The sequence below is a fragment of the Triticum urartu genome, chromosome 1 (assembly GCF_003073215.2).
Source record: "Triticum urartu cultivar G1812 chromosome 1, Tu2.1, whole genome shotgun sequence".
Classification (NCBI taxonomy): domain Eukaryota; kingdom Viridiplantae; phylum Streptophyta; class Magnoliopsida; order Poales; family Poaceae; genus Triticum; species Triticum urartu.
Window position 1 is genome coordinate 474,956,587 of NC_053022.1, and position 23,181 is coordinate 474,979,767.

Below are 23,181 nucleotides of genomic sequence, written 5' to 3' on the forward strand. Positions count from 1 at the left end.
AGTGGGTATTTGTTTTCGATCGTCACCTCATTTAACGCGCGATAATTAACAACCATTCTTAGAGACTTATCCTTCTTCTCAACCAAAAGCACAGGGGCTCCCTATGGTGATGAACTCCGTCGAATGTAACCTTTCTCCAATAACTCCTTGATCTGCTTCTAGATCTCCTCCAGATCATTCGCGGGCATCCGATAGGGTCTCTTTGATATAGGCCCGGTGCCTGGCAACAGTTCTATCAAAAACTCGATGTCTCGATCCGGTGGCATGCCTGGTAACTCCTCTGGAAAAACATCCGGGTAATCCTTCACTACAGGCACTTCCTCCTGAACAATTCCCGTGAGGGTGTTCACTTGGCTACTCCTAGGCGCATGCCTAGATACATATTTAATCCTTTTTCCCTCAGGGGTGGTGAGACAAATTGACTTACTAACACAGTCAATGCTTCCTCCACACTTTGATATCCAGTCCATGCCTAATATCACATCCAATCCTTGTGACTCCAAGATTATTAGGTCGGACGGGAAAACATGGCTACCAATGGTTAAGGTATCTGGTCGCACCATCGACTAGCCATAAACTCTTCTCCAGGTGAACTTACTAACAAAGGGGTCCTAAGGGTTTGGGTTGGTAGTTTAAACTTATCCATGAACCCCCTTGATATGTATGAATGCGTTGCACCAGTATCAAAAAGAACAAGGGCGGTAAAAGACTTAACCAAAAACTTACCAATAACCGCATCTGACTGCTCTTCAACCTCCTCCATGTTAACGTGGTTCACTTGTCCTTTGTTGAATGGATTAGGCTTCTTCCCAGCACTCCCGTTACCGTTTCCATTCTTCGCTTCCGGGCAGTCCGTGGCATAGTGTCCAGTCTTCCCGCACTTCAAACAAGTAACGTGGCTTAGGTCTCTCTTGGCGGGTGTGGCTAGATCGGGGTAGTTCTTATTGTTGCTGGCTAAATTCCCATTCCCATTCCTGGGGCCAGTATGATTATGAGTACTTCCTCCATTATGGGTGTGGCCTCCATGGTTATGAACAAGTCCTCGTGAATTCTGGGTCAGACAAGGCTTCTGCTGAGCTCCTGAGTTGTACCTTCCTTGTCCATACTTCCTTTTGTGGCTCTCGATTTGCTGCTGCTTCCCTTCAATCATAAGAGCCTTATCTACCAACTCCTGGTAGTTGTTGAATGTTGCCACCATCAACTGCATGCTCATCTCATCGTTTAACCCTTCCATAAACCTCTCCTGCTTCATGGCATCTGTGGCCACATCGTCAGGGGCATAGCGAGATAACTTGTTAAACTCATCCACGTACTGAGCCACAGTACAGTTCCCCTGGTGTAAGTTGTGAAACTCACGCTTTTTCATGCTCATAGCTCCTATTGAAACATGGGCGGTGCGGAATGCTTGCTGAAACTGATCCCATGTAATAGTGGCTATAGGATAGGTGACTATGTAATTCTCCCACCACGAGGCTACTGGTCCATCCAACTGATGTGCGGCAAAACGCACCTTCTCAGCATCTATACATTCTACAGTGGTTAACTCCCTTCCAATCCTGCGGAGCCAATCATCTGCCACTATCGGCTCGGTGCTACTGGAAAACACCGGCGGCTGCAACCTCAGAAAACGGGCTAGGTTATCCACTGGTGGTGGTGGCAGTGGGTTGTTGTTGTTGTTATTGCCTTGGTTCTGAACTAACAACTACATCAGGGTATTCTGCTGCTGGATCAACTGAGTGAGCTCCGGTGGGAAATTAAATCCGAGGTCACGTCTCGGAGGCATCTGAGGGTGTAGAGGGAAGAGGATAGAATAGAATGAGGTCTAGTGAGAAAAAACACTACCCATATGCACATGAGACAAACACAATCATTTGACTCAATCAAGCAAGGGCATACAATCGATCTAACTATCGTTACAAAAGTGCTTGGACTATATTATATACATGGTGGAATACTACTACTGATGTGGTGGTCTATTAGAAATATTGCTCGTTTGAAGACCCCATAATGTTTTCTCTAGCTTTAGCTTCATAGTCATCATCGCTATCGTCAGGGTCTGAGTCGGTATCGTCGATGATGATATAGTCCTCCGGACGAATCTCCTTGGGTTCTTCGTCTTCTCCTCCTAGTGCGGGGTCTCCCATGAATACTCCTAGCTTCCTTTCCAGATCATCATTCTTCTCCACTAGTACGACGATTTCCTCCTCATAATCTTCGCGAGTAGCCTTGAGTTCTTCCTCCAGTTCCGTGATCCTTGTCATTTCCTTCTTCAGATCTATCATTCCTGCGCACATCTGGTTCTCCTGGCGATGAATGTGCTGGTTTAGCTCCTGGATGAAAGCGGCGATTGATCTATCCTTCCTGTTGCTGATCATTTCCCATTGCTCATCTCGGTGCCCACAAATCTGATAGATAGTATCCTTAAGCTCCTTATGGTAAACTTCTCCAATGCGTCCCATGGTAATGTGAGCTACCATACTCTTTCCTAGACTCCAGGTTGGTGCATCAAAGGAAAACTCTATGGGCTTAGTGACTTGTGTGAATGTCCTTCCTGGAACTTGAACTTGAATCATCCATCACTCAACTTCTGGTAAAGTGGCATTTTAAGTCCCGGTGAAGCTTGGTATTCCAATGTTTAGGTACCTAGTGACTTCCTTCAAGTGTCGTCCAGAAGGTGCTTCTTCATCCGGTTGTGCAAACTTGTTCCTTGCGTCCGCCATCCTAAAGAGTAGAAAATGGAGAGTAGTCAGAAATGAGAAGAGAATAGTGATCTAGGGCTTTTGCTTAGTGGTCGTGTCCTACACTTAGCATGTGCTCTGATGCCATCTTGTAGCGATCCGACCTCAAACGGTCAAGTCTCTGTGCTTCAGTGTCATCCCTGGACCAGTCATGCTGACACACACAGTACTCGAGGATTTATAACAGAGTAGCAATTAGACACTTATTACGTTGAAAGTCTCAGAAGAGAACTTATTACAATAAATATGGCTTAAGGCCATCTAATACGATAACAACGGAAGGCTTGGAAGATAAAGTGAGTCCATCAAATCCAACAGCATAGCTAAGCTGCAGGGCAATGACCTAACAAACCTTACTCCTCGTCTGAAAAGTCTGTAACATAATACGTTGCAGCCCGAAGACGGGTCAGCACATGGAATATGCTGGCAATGTAACACAGTAGAGCAAGAACAGAATAATGCTATCCCTACATGCATATTTGGCAGGTGGAAAGCTCTATGGTTACAGTTTTTGCGAAAAGCCAATTTTTCCCTACAACAAATGAATAGATTTTATTTATCTATCATGGTAGTTGAAACATCATTGATAAGGTTCCTCCAACTCAATCCCAATTAAAAGTAATTATTAACCCAACATAATTAATTTAGAGTGATGAGATACATATGATAATCCAAGTACTAGATACTCAAGATTGTCCATAACCGAGAACACGGCTAATCATGATTAGTTTATACACTCTGCAGAGGTTTGCGCACTTTTCCCCACAAGACTCGATCTCCTCCGTTGGATTTCTCGCACTACATTATGTTTGAGAAATGGATAACCGAGACACAGTCTTCCAGAAGCATTAACTCTCTACTCCGGATAGACTATACTACCTGCTAGTCTATCTCTTCAAGAGCTTCACGCAAGTTACTCAACTATGCTAGAGCCCATAATAGTTTGTGGCTGCACACGGAAGTTTCTAGCATGAAATATCTCAGTTCCTTTGGAGCCTGGGTGGCGGACCGTAGGATTATCACACAGGTACTCCAGGATATCCTAGGACAACACTGGATTCTCCAGGTGCCCAAGAAGCAATCCACCCAGATGTGTATTAAAGTTGCCACCTTAAGTTGAACCATTAATTAATAACCTCACATCTGTCATGGTTTCACTCAAACCCAATCCACGTCTACGAGCCTAGCATAGCAATATAAGCAATACGTGGAAGTAACTCCCAAGGGTTTGATAATAACAGGGCAATAGGTTCTACGTCATCAATTAATTCCCAACCCACATGTTATCAAGTCCTAACCATGCAATGTTTAAGGATTGGAACTAATGCATAAAAACTTGGTGATAAAGGGTATGATCAAAGTGTTACTTCCCTTGCTGATGATCCGCAAAACCTAGAAACTCGTAGTAGCACGCTTCGCACTCCGGGTGTTCTATCGCAAACAAACAATAGCATACATAAGAAATCAAGCAAAGAAGCACGAGTAAAACTCAAATAAGAGATCTAACCAGAATGTTCAACTTAAGAACTCCGGTTTGCAAAAAGAATCAAATCAAACGGAGCAACAAAACTCAAACTGTGAGAGAAACAAGATCCGATTACTAATCTGGACTAAATTCAAATTTTACTATATCAAAATCTTGTTCAAGTTGGTTAAACAGAAACAGGGTTTCAAGACGAAGATCTAGGTGCTTGAATCACCTGATTTCGATAAATGAGCGAAAAGATAAACTAAAACGAAAATCGGATCAGAAATCACGATCGAAAATAATTGCGGAAAATCCAAGAAAAATAAAATTGACGAGCAGGCGAACGAAGGAACGTTCGTTGTCTGCGGCTAACGAGTGAACGCCGTTCCTTAAAAAGAACATACGGACGAACGTCCGCTAAATAAACTAAACCGGAAAAAAATGATCTATTCTAAAAAACCTAGGGGTTTCAAAAAAACCCGGATCGGTTTTTCTCTCAAAACCGGCGGCGGCGAGGCGACTACCTTGGCGGGGCTCCGGCGAGGTCCCGCGGTCTCCGCGGGGTCCGGGTGGGGCTGCAGCGCGGCAAGGGAGGTGCGGCGCGGCAGCGGTGCGGCGTGCGGCGGTGGTGCGGCGCTGCGACGGGCGGGGCGAGGCATGCGGCGGGGTTGGCGGGTGGTGGTGGAGTCGGGGGCGGGGGGCGGCGCTATAAAAGGAGGGGGGGCTTCCTTGGGGGAGGGGGTAGGCGGCGCGGGAGAGTCCCGGACGGACTCGGTCTCGGGCGGCGGCGGCCTCCCGGTCTCCTGGATGGAGACGAGGCGCGGGGAGGTGGGCCGGCTCGGCTGGGCTTCGGCCCAGTCGGCGGTGGAGATTATTTTTTTTAATAATTTCACCGAAACTTAAATAAATCCTAGAAAAAAATAAAAATCTAAAAATGCCAAAACAAATTTTCACCGTCTAAATAAAATATTTATAACGAGATGAACATTTTCATGGCCGTAAAATGCAATTTTGAGAAACGTGCAATTTTTCTAATTCAAATAAAATGGCAATAAACTCCGAATAAAACCCAAATATTTGATTTTAATATTTTTCTTCCAATATTTAATTTATTATGGAGAAGCCATATTATCTCCTCTCATATATTTTTAATATGAAATATTTTCGGAGAGAAAAAAATAACTAAAACCAAAAATCCTCATTTCAATATTTGATAGAAGTCAAATATGAAAACAGTGAAATCCCCAACTCTCTCTGAGGGTCCTTGAGTTGCTTAGAATTTCGAGGATCGCGAAACGAAATGCAGCAAAATATGATATGCATGAATGATCTATGTATAACATTCCAAATTGGAAATTTGGGATGTTACACCTACGGCGCTCGATGACACACTGAGCTGGTGAGGTCCTGCGAGGCCTGCCAATTCCACGCCAAGCAAATCCATCAGCCAGCTCAGGGCCTCTAGACCATTCCACTCTCGTGGCCGTTCGTGGTCTGGGGACTAAACATTCTGGGCCCGTTCTCTCGAGCGCGTGGGGGCTACCAATACCTCTACATTGCGATCGACAAGTTCACCAAGTGGGCGGAGGTGGAAGCCGTCCGCACCATCCCAGCTAACTCTGCGGTGAAGTTCATCAAGGGCCTCGTGAGCCGTTTCAGGGTCCCCAACCGCATCATCACCGATAATGGCTCACAGTTCAGCAGTAATCTCTTCGAAACGTACTGCACTAACCTTGGAACACATATTTGCTATGCTTCAATGGCGCACCCCAGGAGCAATGGCCAAGCTGAACGCGCCAACGCGGAGGTCCTAAGAGGCCTCAAGACCAGAACCTTTAAGAAGCTCGAAGCCTGTGGCAGGGGCTGGCATGACGAGCTACAGTCCGTGCTGTGGTCCATTCGCACCACCCGCACCAAGCCAACAGGCGAGACCCCATTCTTCCTCATCTATGGAGCAGAAGCAGTCCTCCCTCACGAGGTCAAGCATCGCTCTGCACGAGTCCTGGCTGTCGGGTAACGGGTTCCGGCAAACCCTCAAGGTTCGAACACTAGGGTGCGCGCGAAGGTTTTCTCCCTACCGATCCACGCCCTAGCTCTGTAAGATCTCGCGGACGAACTCGACGAACTTGCAACACAAAGACACAAGATTTATACTGGTTCGTGCCACCGTTGTGGAGTAACACCCTACTCCAGCGCGGTGGTGGTGGATTGCCTCTTGGGCTGATGATGAACAGTACAAGGGGAAGAACAGCCTCCTGAGGTGAAGTGTTCTTGTGCTTGATTGGTGTGTGGCTAAGGATGGAATGGCCCTGATCCAAGATGAGGTCGATCCCCCTAGCTATGGTGGCGGCTAGTCCTATTTATAGAGGCCCTAGTCCTCTCCCCAAATATTGAGTGGCAAGGGAGCCAACAACGGCCAATTTGAAGGGGATAGCTAGTACAGCTTATCCTGACAAAAGTGGCCTTCGCCTGCAAAAGGCTCTGGTGATGACGCCGTCTTGGGCTCCATGGTGACCTCTTTCTAATCTTGGTCTCGTTGCACCAATATGGAAACCTTTGATTCATGCCTCGGGATGCTGCACCTGTGCTTGCCCCCTTGGCACCAAAGAGGAAGCAAGGACACTACGGGCGCTGGCGCCCGCCTGGTCTCGATCGCCATGGCTCATGTCACGAGGACCTCGCGAGGTTTGCCTTGCCTTGATCTCTCCGCCCCTCGCGGGCCTGCCTGGCGAGGCTGCTTCTGAGGAGGTCTTGCGTCGTCTGCCTCACGATGCTTGGCCCCTCGCGAGGGTCTTGAATGCCTTGTCGATGAAGATGGGCCGTACAGAACCGCTAGCCCTGCCACGCCATGGGCGGCAGGCAGGCAAGTCTGGGGACCCCTGTTCCCAGAATGCCGACACTGGCGTTTGATGAGACGCAGCAGGACGCTACGCGGGGGATGGACCTCGTGCTGGGGGAGGAACACCAGGCGCTGCGGCGGTACCACTATCGCAGCGTCCACTCCAGGACGCTCGAGGTGGGTAACCTCGTCCTGAGGTGGGTGCTCTCCAGGGAAGGGCAACATAAGCTCTCACCCATGTGGGAGGGCCCATTCAAGGTCACCCATGTCTCGAGGCCTGGCGCCGCGCGCCTGGAGACACAGACGGGGTGCCCATCTAGAACGCCTGGAACATGCAGCACCTCCGGAAGTTCTACCCATGAAGAAAGGCCCATCGCCTGTGAAGAAAGGCCCAGCGTTTGTGAAGAAGGCCCAGTGCCTGTGAAGGTCTCCGCTCGTGAATCTCTCATGTAATAATGAGTGGGGCTGTACATGCCCCCGAGTCTCAGGAGTGCCGCCCTTGGGCCTCGGGGGCTCCCTCCCACGTCTTAGTGGCAGCACTTAGCTCCGCGCTAGTGAAAAGACATGAAGACTAGACTAGGTGCCGGACGCGGCTTTTCATTTGCTTTCCGAAGTTGGCTTGCCCCTCTTTTAATTGAAATTTTCTTTGTGGTGTCTCTTGCTGGTCTCTTCCTGTCACTTTCTACCTCTGTTTCTGTCTTCATTTCTCTGGTCGACCTGTACTCTCTCTCTCTCTCGCGTCCCTCGCGAGGGGGCTAAACTGGAACCCTAGTGAGCTTCCTTTTCTTCTGTTTTTGGCGAGGTACCCTCGTTCGAGCCCCAAGCTAGTGCACCTCTCTCAATCCGTGCCCCACGGGTACCGCGATAACGAAGTGCTGGGCCATGGCCAGGGGCGCCGGTGACCAGGGCTTGGATCTATTGACAAATTGTTGGAGTTCCTCCTTACCAGGTACCGAGAAACGTGCACCTCGCAAGGCGGAAACCGCTCCAAGCATGTCAAGCTAAGTTTTTCTTACGTACCTATATGAAACATGAATGTTGCAACATGAAGCGGGAATGGCAAGAACAACATAACAATTTGGAAATCATAGTTGTTGCGTGCCCCCGCGGGGCCCATATTTGTCTCTCTCAGTACATGAAGGAAAAAGAAGAATTAAATAAAAGCGGTGCACGCTCCTACAGCGATTCACGATGGAGGGCTCCTGGCGCCATCCCGAGCTTAGCCAGACCCCTCCTCGAAGTTCACGGAGGCGCGGCAACGAGACGACCTGCTGCCGCCTTCGAAGCGGGCGCGGCGGCGTGACGGCTTGTCGTAACCACTGCTGCTGGAGCTATTGCCATAGGAAGAGCCGCCGTAACTGGACGAGATGTGGTCGGCCCGAAGGGCGGGTTCGCCCTCATCCTCACCACGGCCATCGCCAAAGCCGAGCACCTCCCCGCCGTCTTTGACCTCGGGGCAGCACCCGGCTCAGTGACCATCTTCCCCAAACACCCTCATGTAGAGGGTCGTGTCAGAATCGTACTTGAAATGGAGGGTGCACCGCCTGCCCAGGCCGCGCGTGTGGGAAAACATCTGCCAGCCATGGGCCAGGGCTATGTTGCCATCGACGGAGACCTCAACCGCGACCCAGGAAGCCCTGCTGCAGCAGCCGTCCGCCTGTAGCCAGAGCCCGCCTGGACCTGAGGCCGGCAGCTCTTCGGCGAAGAAGCGCAGGAGCTGAAGCCTATTGTCGGCCAGGTTCTCCGACCAGACGACGAACTCCGGCGGCACCTCCGCCGAGTGGAAGCGCGGCCGGGGAGGCCGCACGACCACGACACATATCCCTTCATCAACAGGACTGCCATGATCGGAGCGCCCCCTGCCACGCGAAGCTGCACCGCCACAGCTGCGGGGGGGGGGGGGGGGGGGGGGGGGGGGGGGGGGGGCGACAGGGGTCGCGGTGTGCTTCCCGGGACGGCCGCGTCCACCTTGGGCACCGGAGAGCTGGGCCCCTCGCGAAGGGCCTTCCCCTTATTCGTGGCTAAGAACCTCTTCGATGGCACCATTGGTGTCACAACTGGCGATGGAGCAAAGGGGGAGAAGCGAGCGGAATGGGAAGATATGGGCGACGGGGGCTCTACCCCCATTCCCATTTATAGTAGGGGAAGGCCAACCAACACCCCCACGATCACACGTAATGATGGTTTTTCCTTGCATGCAGCAGGGACTCGTCAAATCGGGCAGTTGCCGACGCAACATGGGGAAGAGGAGACGCCCACGTCCAATCAACCGCCACGCGTTGACCAAGGCCGTAGGCTATTGGGGCCCGCGGCGCTCCGCACTTGCCCATTGGCTCCGCCCTGAAGCCAAGCCCGAGTGCTCCTTGGGCCCGGGGGCTACTGTCGGTGTTCTGGGAATGGGGGTCCCGAAACTTGCTTGCCTGTGGCCCACGGCATGGCTCTGCAAGCGGGCCCGTATGACCCATATTCACCAACAAGCATTCAAGACCCTCGCGAGGGGCCAAGCCTCGCGAGGCGGACGACATAAGACCTCCTCAGGAGCGCCCCCACCAGGCTGGCTCGCGAGGGGCGGAGAGATCGAGGCCAAGCAAACCTCGCGAGGTTCCAAAGACGTGAGCCATGGTGATCGAGGCTAGGCGGGTGCCAGCGCGCACAGTGTCCTTGTTTCCTCTTTGGTGTTAAGGAGGCAAGCACAGATGAAGAGTACCGAGGCATCAAGCAAAGGTTTCTATATCGGTGCAATGAGACCAAGACCAGAAGGACAGCAAGATGGAGGCCACCGTGGAGCCCAAGGCGGCGTCATCACCAAAGCCTTTGGCAGGCGAAGACCACCTTTTGTCAGGATAACTTGTACTAGCTATCCCCTTTTAAATTGGCCGTTGTTGGCTCCCTTCCCGCTCAATATTTGGGGAGAGGACCAGGGCCTCTATAAATAGGACTAGCCACCACCATAGCTAGGGGATCGAATCCTGGACTAGATCATCCTCCACCACACAAACTCACCTAGTGCAAGAACACCTATCCTCAGGAGGCTTTTCTTCCCCTTGTACTATTCATACTCAGCCCGAGAGGCAATCCACCACCACCACACTGGAGTAGGGTATTACACCACAATGGTGGCCAAAACCAGTAAAAATCTTGTGTCTCTTGTGTTGCGAGTTCGTCGAGCTAGCCTTTGAGATCGTGGTGAGGTTGAGAGCGTGAGTAGGCAGGGGGAGATCTTCGCGCGCACCCAAGTGTTCAAACCTTAAGGGTTTTTCCGGAACCCCAGATCCGACAACGCCTACAAGTATTTAGATGTGAGTTGCAAACACCACATATTACCACAAATTCAAAATAAAATGTGAGAATGTTCGATATATAGCATTGTTTAGATTGTTCGATATTTAGTTGTAAGCTGCAAACGCCACACATTATCACAAATTCAAATAAAATGTGAGATTGTTCGATGTATAGTATGGTTTAGATTGTTCGACATTTAGTTGTGAGTTTCAAATGCCATGTATTATCACATTATGGTATAACATGTGCAAAACCACAACACACGTATCACCGCTATATTCATGCATGCATATGTTTAAAACACTATGATCTCCTATTAAAATATATGAATCCACATTCATATCAAATTATGATCTTTGTTAGTCTCTTACACCCACGCAATCCTCTAACCTTTGTAGCTACCACTAACTTTCTCTCGTGCATGCACACGCCCTCCTCGCCATCCCCCTCCCTCAGCATTCTATCCATCGCGCACATTCATTTTTTTCTTTAGGTCATTCTCCCACAGTCTCCACAACTCCTTTCCAACACACACCGATTGATAAACCTCTCCAGCAAAGAGAAGAGGTGCACGCACGGCGCACGTACTCCCATCTCTTTCCCAACCACACCCGCGCGGGTACACGGTGGAGCTCATTTCTGTACAAAAAGGCAGCCCACGTGGCAATTTGACACGTGTACTGGTTGTCCACTAGATGGAGGGAGGAACGTCTACCACGGGTGAACAAACAAATTGTGACTTGACGGTTATGTTAAAAAAGAGGCAAACCATGTGGGGCCTACATTGGAGGCAAGGCTCTATACACTGGAGTACTTTTGATGTGTCACGTCAACTCGCAGAACGAGGAGAAGCTTGCTTAGTACGCCGTCTCCCCCACCCACGGGCGCGGTGGCTCGCAGGATGAGGTGAAGCTTGCTTACTAGTAGTAGTACTATACGCCTTACGCCCGCTCCCTCGCCCACGCGCGCGGTGGCTCGCGGGACGAGGAGAAAATTTTCCTACTCCCTCCGTTTACTCCTCGTCCCTACTACATTGGTTAGAGATATTATCATATTGTTTGGAATATATATGTCCTTTAGTAGATTTCAATATGAACTACTAGTACATACTCCAAACACAGATGTATATAGATGTATTTTAGAGTGTTGATCCACTCATTTTGCTTTGCATGTAGTCCACATTGAGGCCCTGTTTGGTTCATAAGTCCTAGGAATTTTTCTAGTCCCAACTAAAAAGTACCTACTCCTTAAAAAGTCCCTCCATGTTTGTTTTCAGGTACTAAAAAGTCCCTAGTCCCTCCCTAGAGGTTATTGAATGACCATGTTACCCCCAGTATACAGAAAAATAAAAACCAAACAACACCATGGGGCGGCGGGGCAATGGGTGCAGGGAGGGGCATTGTTAGAAAAGTCCCAAAAAAGACTCCTTGAGAATCTTCTTCATTAAGTCCCAAAAAGCAAGTTTTAGTCCCTAGTAGTCCCTCCTGTTTGGTTAAAAAGTCTCTAGTAGAGACTTTTTCTAGTCCCTACACTAAAAGTCCCTGGAAACAAACACCCCCTGCATAAAGTTGAGACACTTATTTTGGAATGGAGGGAGTACATATTTGCTATCATATGTCAATCATTGAGATGCAATAGCATGCATGTTAATCTCCTTTGTATTTGATGAAATGTTGCAACGGGCAACCTTGGATGCAAGATACATGTAACAGAAGCTGGAAGCTTCATAGCATTGTACTATCTCGCTGATAAATTACAGTACGTACTATACTAGTACTTCCTCCGTTCCTAAATATAAGTCTTTGTAGAGATTTCACCATGAACCACATACGGATGTATATAGATGCATTTTAAGTGTAGATTCATTCTTTTTGTTCCGTATGTAGTCCACCTAGTGGAATCTCTACAAAGACTTATATTTAGGGAGTACTATGTAAAGAGTTAGGTGTCGCACGGTGTCCAGAAAATATGGTGATAGTGTGAGGTGGGCCATGTAATCATTGAGCCTGCGTGTTTTCACTGCTCTTGCACTCCTCCGCCGTAAGAATGGAGAAAATTGTAATCTAGTAGTACCTCCTTTCGCCGAAAGTGTGGGACATCCAGCAGTCCAACCACCTCAGTAATAATGACCAATGAGCCGTCAAATCACATAGATCCAGCAGTAAGTTGGACGGACGAAGGAACCATCACTCTTGAATCTGCTTCTCCCTTCAACGCAGGCGCCCGTGAGAGGTCGCGTCCGCTCTGCCCGGGCATGAATGCGACACTGATTCTTTGGAGTGGCACTGACCGTTTCGGGCAGGAAGCATGCGCGGGCGATGGAGGGGCTTTGGGTGGGCCAGGCTGGTTAGGAGCGGGCGTGGCAGCTGTCCGCCTGTCCCTACCGGACACCTAGAAACGAGAGGATGCACCAACTCTCGTGGCTAAAATCATACACTACACACCATCTCTTTGTAGGAGCAGGTCGATCTGTCGCTCGCTCTAACACACACATGTTGTTAAACACACACACACACGCACACACAGGTTCATAGAATAGAAAAATCGTGCGAGTGCGAAGCCACAGGAAGTGAGATACAAATGGAGTACATACAAGAAGCGAAGAGGTGATGAATATTCCATCAAACCTGGACTAAGGAGTAGTACTCCCTCCATCTAGGTGTTAAGTCATCTTACGGAAATCAGATATTCCCAAAATGTTTAGGCGTCGTCCATTAACTTCGCATCTCAATCCCCTCCTGGCCTTGTTGGTAGCGAGCGTTGTTACTTAGGGAGCGTTTGGATCCTTAGCAAGAACAGCTTATAGCATAGACGGGCAAGGTTAGGCGTTTGGAACTATTAAAATATGTTAGCTTTTGTGGGCCGGCTAGCTTAGGTGGGCTAGAAAAACCTTGCTAGCTCAGGAGAGCCAGATCGGCTCGCTTCCGACGGCAAACTTCGAGTAGTAGTAACATAGACTAGTAACATATGCATGTTACTAGTCCAAGTTACTCACTACTATGACGAGCCTAAGAAATGTAAACAAACACTCCTTACTCTGCCTTGTTATCTCCCCAGAAACCCAATGCATGGAGGGCAACTACGCGTTGAACAGTCAAGAAGTCAAAGTCGGCTTGCATGCGAGTTAATACTTGGCTCTGGATGGTAGCTAAAATGGCATCTCTTAGTTGTTTGGATTAATTGTTGCGTTTAGAGACAGAAATCAGGGCTTTGATTGGAGGAATGACCGGTCAAGTTTCTCCTTCTCCTCCAATCTGCTTGCACCTTGGTTCCGCTGCACCTTCTAACGTGACTTATTACACCTAGACGGAGGGAGTCATACGAGATACGGTGGCACACTGACTTATGCCGAATACAAGTGCCCAAAATTGTGTGCATGTTATAATAAGGATTCACTTAAAATAGTACGTGAGCGAACAGAGGGATCAATTGGACAGTGTTCCCGAGCAGTAGCGAGATGTGTGAGGTAGGATACATCGCTAGCGCTTTTAATTTTTCTTATTAATCTGTTTGTTTCACCCTCTGACTGGTGGGACCCAACGTACTACATGGAGAGAGGTAAGGTGACTAAGGCTGCATTATTTCTGCACCACTGTGGATAGTCTTACCACCAAAGCCACATGACACGATTATGATTTAAATCCCAATGACTCCCACACAAAAAAAACATGACATGCTTGTCATGAATGCAGGAATGTATAAAAGGTTATTTTCCTCTCATTCAACATAACAGGAGGGTTGTGTAGCTGGTTAGCCTGTTCGCTCATCAAACTTGAGGTCTCGGGTTCGATAACTACACTTGAGCATAATTTGTGCCAGGAGGATTCTTTGACTGCTCAAAATCGATGGATACAGAGCTATACGATCAGCTGTAGCCTCGGCGCTTGTTTTCTAGGGTTTGCACTCCTCACACTCTCTCCAGTATATATATACACGCTGGAGCCTCAGCGCTTGTAGTTGCTCTCTTCACACTCTCTCACCCTCTCCAGATCTAAACAAGACTTCGTTGGCCTCTCTCTCTCCCCTCACTGCTTGTCTGCTTCTAGTTGCTCTCTTCACACTCTCTCACCCTCTCCAGATCTAAACAAGACTTCGTTGGCCTCTCTCTCTCCCCTCACTGCTAGTCAAAGAGCCTGCAGGATCCGTCCGCCGGGAAGGGAAGGAGGCTTAACGATGTCGCCGTCGGTGAGGGAGGGAATCCACTACATAGTGGCGGCGGTGCGGGAGGGCCTCCGACCCCTTCTTCTTCACCGTCGTACATAGTGTGGGCCGAACGGCCTTGATACGTCTCCAACGTATCTATAATTTTTGATTGTTCCATGCTATTATATTATCTATTCTAGATGTTAATGGGATTATTTTTACACATTTATATTATTTTTGGGACTAACCTATTAACCAGAGGCCCAGCCCAAATTGTTGTTTTTGCCTATTTTAGAATTTCGCCGAAAAGGAATATCAAACAGAGTCCAAACGGAATGAAACCTTTGGGAGCATTATTGTTGGAACAAACGTGATCCAGGAGACTTGGAGTGGGCGTCAAGAAACAATCAAGGAGGCCACGAGGCAGGGGGGGCACCTACCCCCCTAGGCGCGCCAGTAACGCCCCGGACACACCCGCCGGTGGTCGTCACTCCTGGCGGGATCTAGACTGGCCCCATAGATCAATACTAGTATTTTCTGCGCACTTTGTCCTCACTCGTGCGCACCCGGGAGGAACTTCCCGGTCGGTCACCCATCCTGAAATTACTCCAGGCCGAGCACACTTAACATTGGAGTTCTGTTCGAATGGGCTTCCGGAAAAGCAGGAATTACTTATTGATATGAGTAGTCTATCATCCCTCTTAAGCCAGGAAGGCTATCATATACACCCCCACTCAGAGGAACCGACGTCCTCGTCGGGCCACAGGAACGTTCCCTCCTGGCACATACATCTATGCATCTAGTCTGGTACATGTGCCATGCTGGGTGCCACGATGGGTCACAAACATCATGAACAACATGACCACGCACCTGTCCGCAAACATCCGTGTAACCGCGAGGGTTGGCTCTGATACCAACTTGTAACGCCCCGGACACACCCGCCGGTGGTCGTTACTCCTGGCGGGATCTAGACTGGCCCCACAGATGAATACTAGTATTTTCTGCTCACTTTGTCCTCACTCATGCGCACCCGGGAGGAACTTCTCGGTCGGTCACCCATACTGAAATTACTCCCAGCTAAGCACGCTTAACTATGGAGTTTTGTCCGAATGGGCTTCTGGAAAAGAAGGAATTCCTTATTGATATGAGTAGTCTATCATCCCTCTTAAGCCAGGCTATCACAGCGCCCTCCACCCTCATGGGCCCCACGTTGCTCCACCGACCTACTTCTTCCTCCTATATATATCCATATACCCCGCAAACATCCAGGAGCACCACGAAACTCTATTTCCACCGCCGCAACCTTCTGTACCCAAGAGATCCCATCTTGGGGCCTTTTCCGGAGCTCCGCCGGAGGGGGTATTGATCACGGAGGGCCTCTACATCAACTCCATGGCCCCTCCGATGATGTGTGAGTAGTTTCCTTCAGACATTCGGGTCCATAGCTAGTAGCTAGATGGCTTATTCTCTCTCTTTGGATCTCAATACAAAGTTCTCATCGATTCTCTTGGAGATCTATTCGATGTAATCTTCCTTTGCAGTGTGTTTGTCGAGATCCGATGAATTGTGGGTTTATGATCAAGTTTATCTATGAACAATATTTGAATCTTCTCTGAATTCTTTTATGTATGATTGGTTTATCTTTTCAAGTCTCTTTGAAATATCAGTTTGGATTGGCCTACTAGATTGATCTTTCTTGCAATGCGAGAAGTGCTTAGCTTTGGGTTCAATCTTGCGGTGCTCGATCCCAGTGACAGGAAGGGAAACGACACATATTGTATTGTTGCCATTGAGGATAAAAATATGGGGTTTATATCATATTGCATGAGTTTATCCCTCTACATCATGTCATCTTGATTAAGGCGTTACTCTGTTCTTATGAACTTAATACTGTAGATGCATGTTGGATAGCGGTCGATGTGTGGAGTAATAGTAGTAGATGCAGAATCGTTTTTGTCTACTTCTCACGGACGTGATGCCTATATACATGATCATACCTAGATATTCTCATAATTATTCACTTTTCTATCAATTGCTCGACAGTAATTTGTTCACCCACCGTAATACTTATGTTATCATGAGAGAAGCCACTAGTGAAACCTATGGCCCCCGGGTCTATTTTCCATCATACAAGTTTCCAATCTACTTTATTTTGCTATCTTTTACTTTCAATCTATATCATAAAAATATCAAAAATATTTATCTTATTATTATCATCTTTATCAGATCTCACTCTTGCAAGTGGCCGTGAAGGGACTGACAACCCCTTTATCGTGTTGGTTGCGAGGTTCTTATTTGTGTGTGTAGGTACGAGGTGACTCGCGCGTGGTCTCCTACTGGATTGATACCTTGGTTCTCAAAAACTGAGGGAAATACTTACGCTGCTTTACTGCACCACCCTTTCCTCTTCAAGGGAAAACCAACGCAGTGCTCAAGAGGTAGCAAGAAGGATTTCTGGCACCGTTGCCGGGGAGATCTACGCCAAGTCAAGACATACCAAGTACCCATCGCAACTATTATCCTTCGCATTACATTATTTGCCATTTGCCTCTCGTTTTCCTCTGCCCCACTTCACCTTTGCCATTTTACTTGCCCTTTTTCCGTTTGCCCTCTTCCGTATGTATCTTTCTTTGTGTTTCCATGTTCCTTCTATTTGCTTGCATCTTTGCTTGCTAAAAATCTATTGATATGGATCCACTTAAAGTGTTCTACTTGGATCATCTTCGATCCTTATGCGCTCGTGCTAAAACCCCAACTAGCCTAGTTGATGGGAAATCTTTAGATGTGCATGCTCATTTTGTGCGTCACCTTTTGTCTCAAAAAGGGAGACTCTTATGGGATCAAATAAACATATTTCTATGTTATGCTTGGAATCTTTGTGAAATTTGTGATCTTTCTTGTTGCTCTAAGAACCCTAAAAAACACCTCCCTACCTATGTGAGTTTAATGATAATGAAATCTTATCTTCTTATGCAAAGGGTGTTTATAGTTACTACGATATCAAACAAATTGAAGAATTTGTTGCTTTTAATGGTCCTTATGAAGTTGCTTCTTTGATTGAAAAGTATGATATTACTCTCTACGAATCTGAAAATTTTGACATACTTAAATATTGCTATGAAAACTATGCTCATAATGTCTATGGCAAAGAATTTATTGAAAGAATGACCGTTTCTTTGGAAGAGAATAATGATATGCATGAATCTATAGATAATTATGATTCCAATGAATTGATTGAAATACCCCTTGATAAACATGACACTTGCTACTCTTGTGGCCATGATGCCAATATTTATGAAGATTAGTATGCTATAGTTCCTTACGTTAAACATGAGATCGTTGCTATTGCACCTGTCGGATGTGCACTACAAGAAATATGTCAACTTATGACCACCACTATTGGTCACTGAATGGTCACAAATTTCATTTATGACCTTTTTGTGACCAAAAACATAAGGTCAAAAGCTGGGCGTCGTAAACTGACTATAGCGACCTTTAACAAAAGGTCGTTGATCCTATGACCTTCTGTTTTGGTCACTAGCAACCTCCCCGGGCCACGTAGGCATCCAGCGTGGCAAGCTGATGTGGCACAAGATTCAGCCCGGTCCAATTTGGTTTTCTACATGGGCCGAGCCCAACAATTCGGCCTTTTTACTGTATATTTTCTCTATTAATTTTCTCCAGCTACATGGGCCTGGCCCAACAATTCAGCCTTATTGATTTCTTTGTGTGGCCCTTTTAACATCATATTTTCTTTTTGATCATGTTTTTTTCTGGGCCATTTCTTTGCTGGGCCTCTCATTATTTTCCCTCAAAAATAATTGTCCAATATAACTCGGGCCTAGCCCAGTTCCGAAAAAATTGATCCAATCCAAAAAAAGTTATTATGCCATTGACATTACCACACATCACACCACAAGCTATCTTGGGAAACATGCAATGTTATTATATTACAACCATTCATTCCAGCAATACATATCTAAGATATCTTTACATCCCCGAAACAGTAACTGCCAAACAAAACTATTCTAGAACAAAGAAAATTAAAGCAAAAATTTAGATGCTAAGACATAACAGAAGTTCCTATTGTCCTCCTCCTTCCAACATTTGAAAACCTCATTCACCTGCAGTAGATCAATCATGAGTGAGAAACTATATAGCAGAAAAAAAATGTTTAAATGATGCAAAAATAGCAATCATTACACATGGTATTCGGGTACAGATTCATTAGTCATTCCACATGGTATGGCAGGTACAGATTCATCAGCCACTAGAGTAGATAATAACATCACTGGCAACAATTAATACGGCTTGGATCAAGTCTCAAGCATAATAGAGTACAGATTAGTCCAGTTTATACTCCTCTTTTAGAGGTACAGATTTTAGCTAATGGGAGCTCATGTCCAGGAGTATTTGCAAATGATACAACATCATGGAGTAGGATAACATGTTTAGCAGTACAGGTTATATAGTAAGAAAGCAAGCAATTTGGCAAGCTATGTTGCAAGATAATTGTTGTGTCGCTAACAATCACCATGTAAGAATGCTTTGTTGTACTAATACATGCACATCAAGCGAGAGTGGTGTTCTATTCTTACCACAGAGGCACAAGTGAGATGATACCCGATTCACCCTGCTTCTCCACTAGACTCGACCAGGAGCACAAGAAAGTAGGCTGGTAACAAAATAACAAGCCACACATAAAACTGTTATGCCCTGGACAACTATAGAGAAGAAAGAAAAAGTAACTAGAATAGTAGAGGTGTGGTGATCAAGTATATAAACACTCCTAGCAGCTAATTATATAAGGGCATTGCTCATGATGAAGAGCAAAGTATTTTTATGGGGAGGAAAGGCTCCCAGCTTCACCACCCCCAGGATATGCATTCAAACAAGAATTTATTAGTGAAGAACAAAAAGAGCGGCTCCCCTGTTTTTTGCTGGAACTGCAGTAGCCTAGCTCAGCTTCAAACAAGAATAACGAATTTGTAAGACATGTATGTCTGCCATAACCAAGCAAGCAGATTCAGTAGCTACTTAAACAAAATCCTAGTTCTGAATTAATCATACAGTAACGGTGACTAGATGAAGGTTATTGAGTAGTAGTAATATGCATCTACATCCACATAAGTTAGGCCCGGATAATTCCCTTGAAGAAGTTGTATTGACACTCACACATAGATATCTCAAGGCAAATTCTAACTGTATTTGTGGGTTTCAGCTAAAAAGGGCAACAACAACAATGAGCATCAGCGTCACAGAAATACTAATACTCATGCTTGCTGCCTTTCCTGATGATCAGCCGGAGGTTGCTTCTCACCACACAAGTACCTGCCGCCATGGCACCTGCCCTGTACCGTGGTCACTCGGAGTTGCCGAACAGCCAAAGCACTTCGTGCTCCCGCTCGTCCCAGAAACTGCAAGATGACTGAAAACAGTCAAATATTAAGATTCTTAATCATTTTGATATATATAACAAATATGTGATGCAAATTTGATAAAAAGGTAAGAAATGCTATGTGAACACCGCTAGCCTGGGCTACTCCTACTCCTACTCCACTATTGACCCAAAAACTGGGGGGGTACTTTGGAAACGCTGTACTGTTCCTGCTGATATGTTGGGTCGAGTTTCTGAAACTGAATCATGTTTGGTTCATTTGATAAGGAACGAAGTCAAGCCATGTATGATGCCAATGCCTATCTATTCGCATGAACAAGTTAGCTTCCTGTAAAAATAAATAAGTGAATAGCTTCCTAGCTAGTATAACAGGAGTAATACAGAAGAAGTAAACCAAGTCACCGATCGAACAACCAACGACCAAACATGATGGAAAGCGTGCATTGATTGCGGGCACAGTGTCGCTACTAGTACCACGTCCGTACTCGATCGGTACTTGCATATAAGAGCAGCATATATAGATGAATCATGAAAGAAATAGTCTATCTACTCTCGATGGACACACTGCACAAGTCCATATACTTTAGGCATGTTATATATTGCGACTACACTTGGAATTCTATAAAATAAATCCTAGTCATTCTCAAGGCGCAGGACAAAATGCAACACACATGCTAGAGTAAAATCACACAGAGCAAAGCAACAGCCTTAAACAAACATCATCAGCGATAGTGCAGCAGATGCTAACTTTAGATGCTGCTCGGGTGTGGCCGTCGTCCTCCAGGGAGACGGCGCGGAGGTTGGAGGGGTCGTCCAGGAGCATCTTGCCCACCAGGTAGCCCGCCACCAACCACGTCTGGAACTTGCGCGACTGCTTCCCGATGTACCGCCCCGTCTTGCCGTTGTAGTACTCGAGGAAGTCGTCCTTGGCCAGACGCCTCTCCATCAGCTCCACCGTGTTGTGGGCGATGTGGCGCCGCCCCAGCTTCACGCTCACTGCCACCAGGAGCCACAACAGCACTGCACAGTTTGCGCGCGCCATGGAAACAGGACAGCAGAGGGTAAGCTCATTGCCATATAGAAATGCAGTACATATATGGAAAGAAGAGCATACAATGCATGGGCACAGATCCAAGGAGCTACTAATACTGAATGAACATAGATGCAGCGATAAACGGCAGCAACATGCATCAAACAACTGAAGCTGTTCACTATAAGATCATCTATATGAGCTAAACTACCAATTTCCTATCCTATGAAGGTTATTTGATTTCAGGACATTCATATATACACCATGGACAGGTATAAAACCAAACAGAAAAGTAAAATACCACCACACAACACAAGTGTGCCCTCAAGTCCAGAAACAGTAAGTAGACTAACCACAGGTATAAAGCAGAACAGCAAAGTGAATACTAACTATCCTGCAAAAAGAAATAAAACATGAATACTAACGACTAACGCATGTGTGTCCTTAAGTCCAAAACCAGTAACCACGAAGGGGGAAAGGTAAAAAAAATTCATGTGTTTTAGGGGGGCATGATAGCAGGGTGTCATAATCAGATTCCTGGAAATACTAATACTGTACACATCCCTTTTCTGAAGATAAATACCTAAAAAACACCATAATCAGATACTATGCTACATTCAAACACAATATGATTGCCACACAGGTAGAGTAAGAGCTACTGTGTCAAGACTGTAACTTAAACAAGGTTCCCAAAGGAATCATCCATAAATCAATCCTTGAAAGCTAAGCTTGACGGAAGAGCTTCTCACGCCGTCTCCCTGAAGCGCGAGAGGGGATCCGATCGGAACCTCGGCCGGCCGGCCAGGGCGGGAGGAAGGGGTTGGGGGAGTCCGTACCGGCGAGCAGAGCAGAGCGGAGGAGGCTTCTTCCGTCGCGGCGACACCGTACCACGCCACGTCCTCCTTGGTGTTCACCCCCTCGACCTGCACCAGCGACGTGCTCTCGTACTGGTTCGACTTCGACCTGCAGATCAACCCCCAATCGCCATCAGCGCGCCGCCCAATCTCACCATGAAATGAATCGCTAGATCCGGCAAGAGCATGGCCAAGAACGGGGCTGCTCACCTCTTGAAGCTGAGGATGGTGCCCTGGACGTAGAGCCTAACGCGCTGCCCCGTGCGTCCCTTCACCATGGCGCATGCCGCCGCTTAGGGTTTCGATGGGATGGGGACATGGGAGGGGAGGGGAGGGGAGGGGGAGAAGGTCGGGCGGGGGGGGTGCGGGAGGCGATGGGCGGTGCGGCGGCGAGGGGAGGCGAGGCGACGAGAGGAGAGGGAGAGGGGAGGCGAGGCGGCGAGGGGAGAGGGAGAGGGGTGGCGGATCTGGATTTGGAGAGGGAGACGACGCTAGGGTTTGCGTGTGGGAGGGAGTTTCCTTTTTTTTCAGACAAAGAGGGGGTGAGGGAGAAAGGGCTGCCGTCAGATCTGGATCTGGAGAGGAGCATCCGACGGCGCTGAAGCCACGATCCGCGTGACATGCTCATGGACCAATCAGAGCCCAGTACACGTTATGACCATCTAAATTGGTCTTAATCAATTAAAAATAAGATGTTGAATCATATAAACAGTTTTATGATATGAGAATTCAAAAAAATAAAAACATTCTCATTGTGTCAACAAATGTGACCTAGTTTTTTAGGGAAACTAACAAACTTGGAATTGGAATAAGACAAATATCTTTAGAAAGTGTTATGAGAAATGAGTTTTTAGGGGGAAAAATCATTTTCTATTTTCGGAGTGACAAAATTCTTTTTTTGTGAAGAATCTACCAAATATTTCTTTCAAAATGGCACCACACCATTTTCCAAAACTATAAGACAACATTTTATGTACAATTGACCAAATCTTAAAATGTAAAATGTTTTTGATTCACCTCTCATCAAAAAGACAATTTATGTTTCAAAAAAGAATCCCTGAGCATTCTTTTTTTCTACTTTTTCACATGAAAAATTCAAAAAATGATCTCCTATTGTGCACAAGGGTGCATATTGGAATGGCAAACAATGTTGCCTAAGGAAGGTTTCATTTTCTTTGGACGAAAAAACCATTTTCCATTTTTCGAGTGCCTAAAAGGAGGGTTTTTTGTGAAGGACCTCCCAAATAATTGTTGCAAAATTGTACCAAATCAATTTTATAAAATACTAGGACATAATTAATGCACAATTGACCAAATTGTTGGGTGTCAAAAGTTTTTATCCACTTCTGGTGAAAAAGACAAACTTCCGCCGATTCAGTTGGAAGTGGGTCAAATTTGAACTGTAGCTGCCTTGTAGTTTGCTCTTTAT

At 46.9% G+C, this 23,181-nt stretch overlaps 1 protein-coding gene across 1 annotated transcript; it reads right to left on the reverse strand.

Annotated features, from left to right (window-relative positions):
- Positions 1 to 20,553: 20,553 nt before the first annotated feature.
- On the reverse strand, positions 20,554 to 20,910 carry LOC125532926 (probable alkaline/neutral invertase D). The gene has a single exon (XM_048696779.1). The coding sequence runs from the start codon at positions 20,908 to 20,910 to the stop codon at positions 20,554 to 20,556; it is 357 nt and encodes a 118-aa protein (XP_048552736.1).
- Positions 20,911 to 23,181: the final 2,271 nt, after the last annotated feature.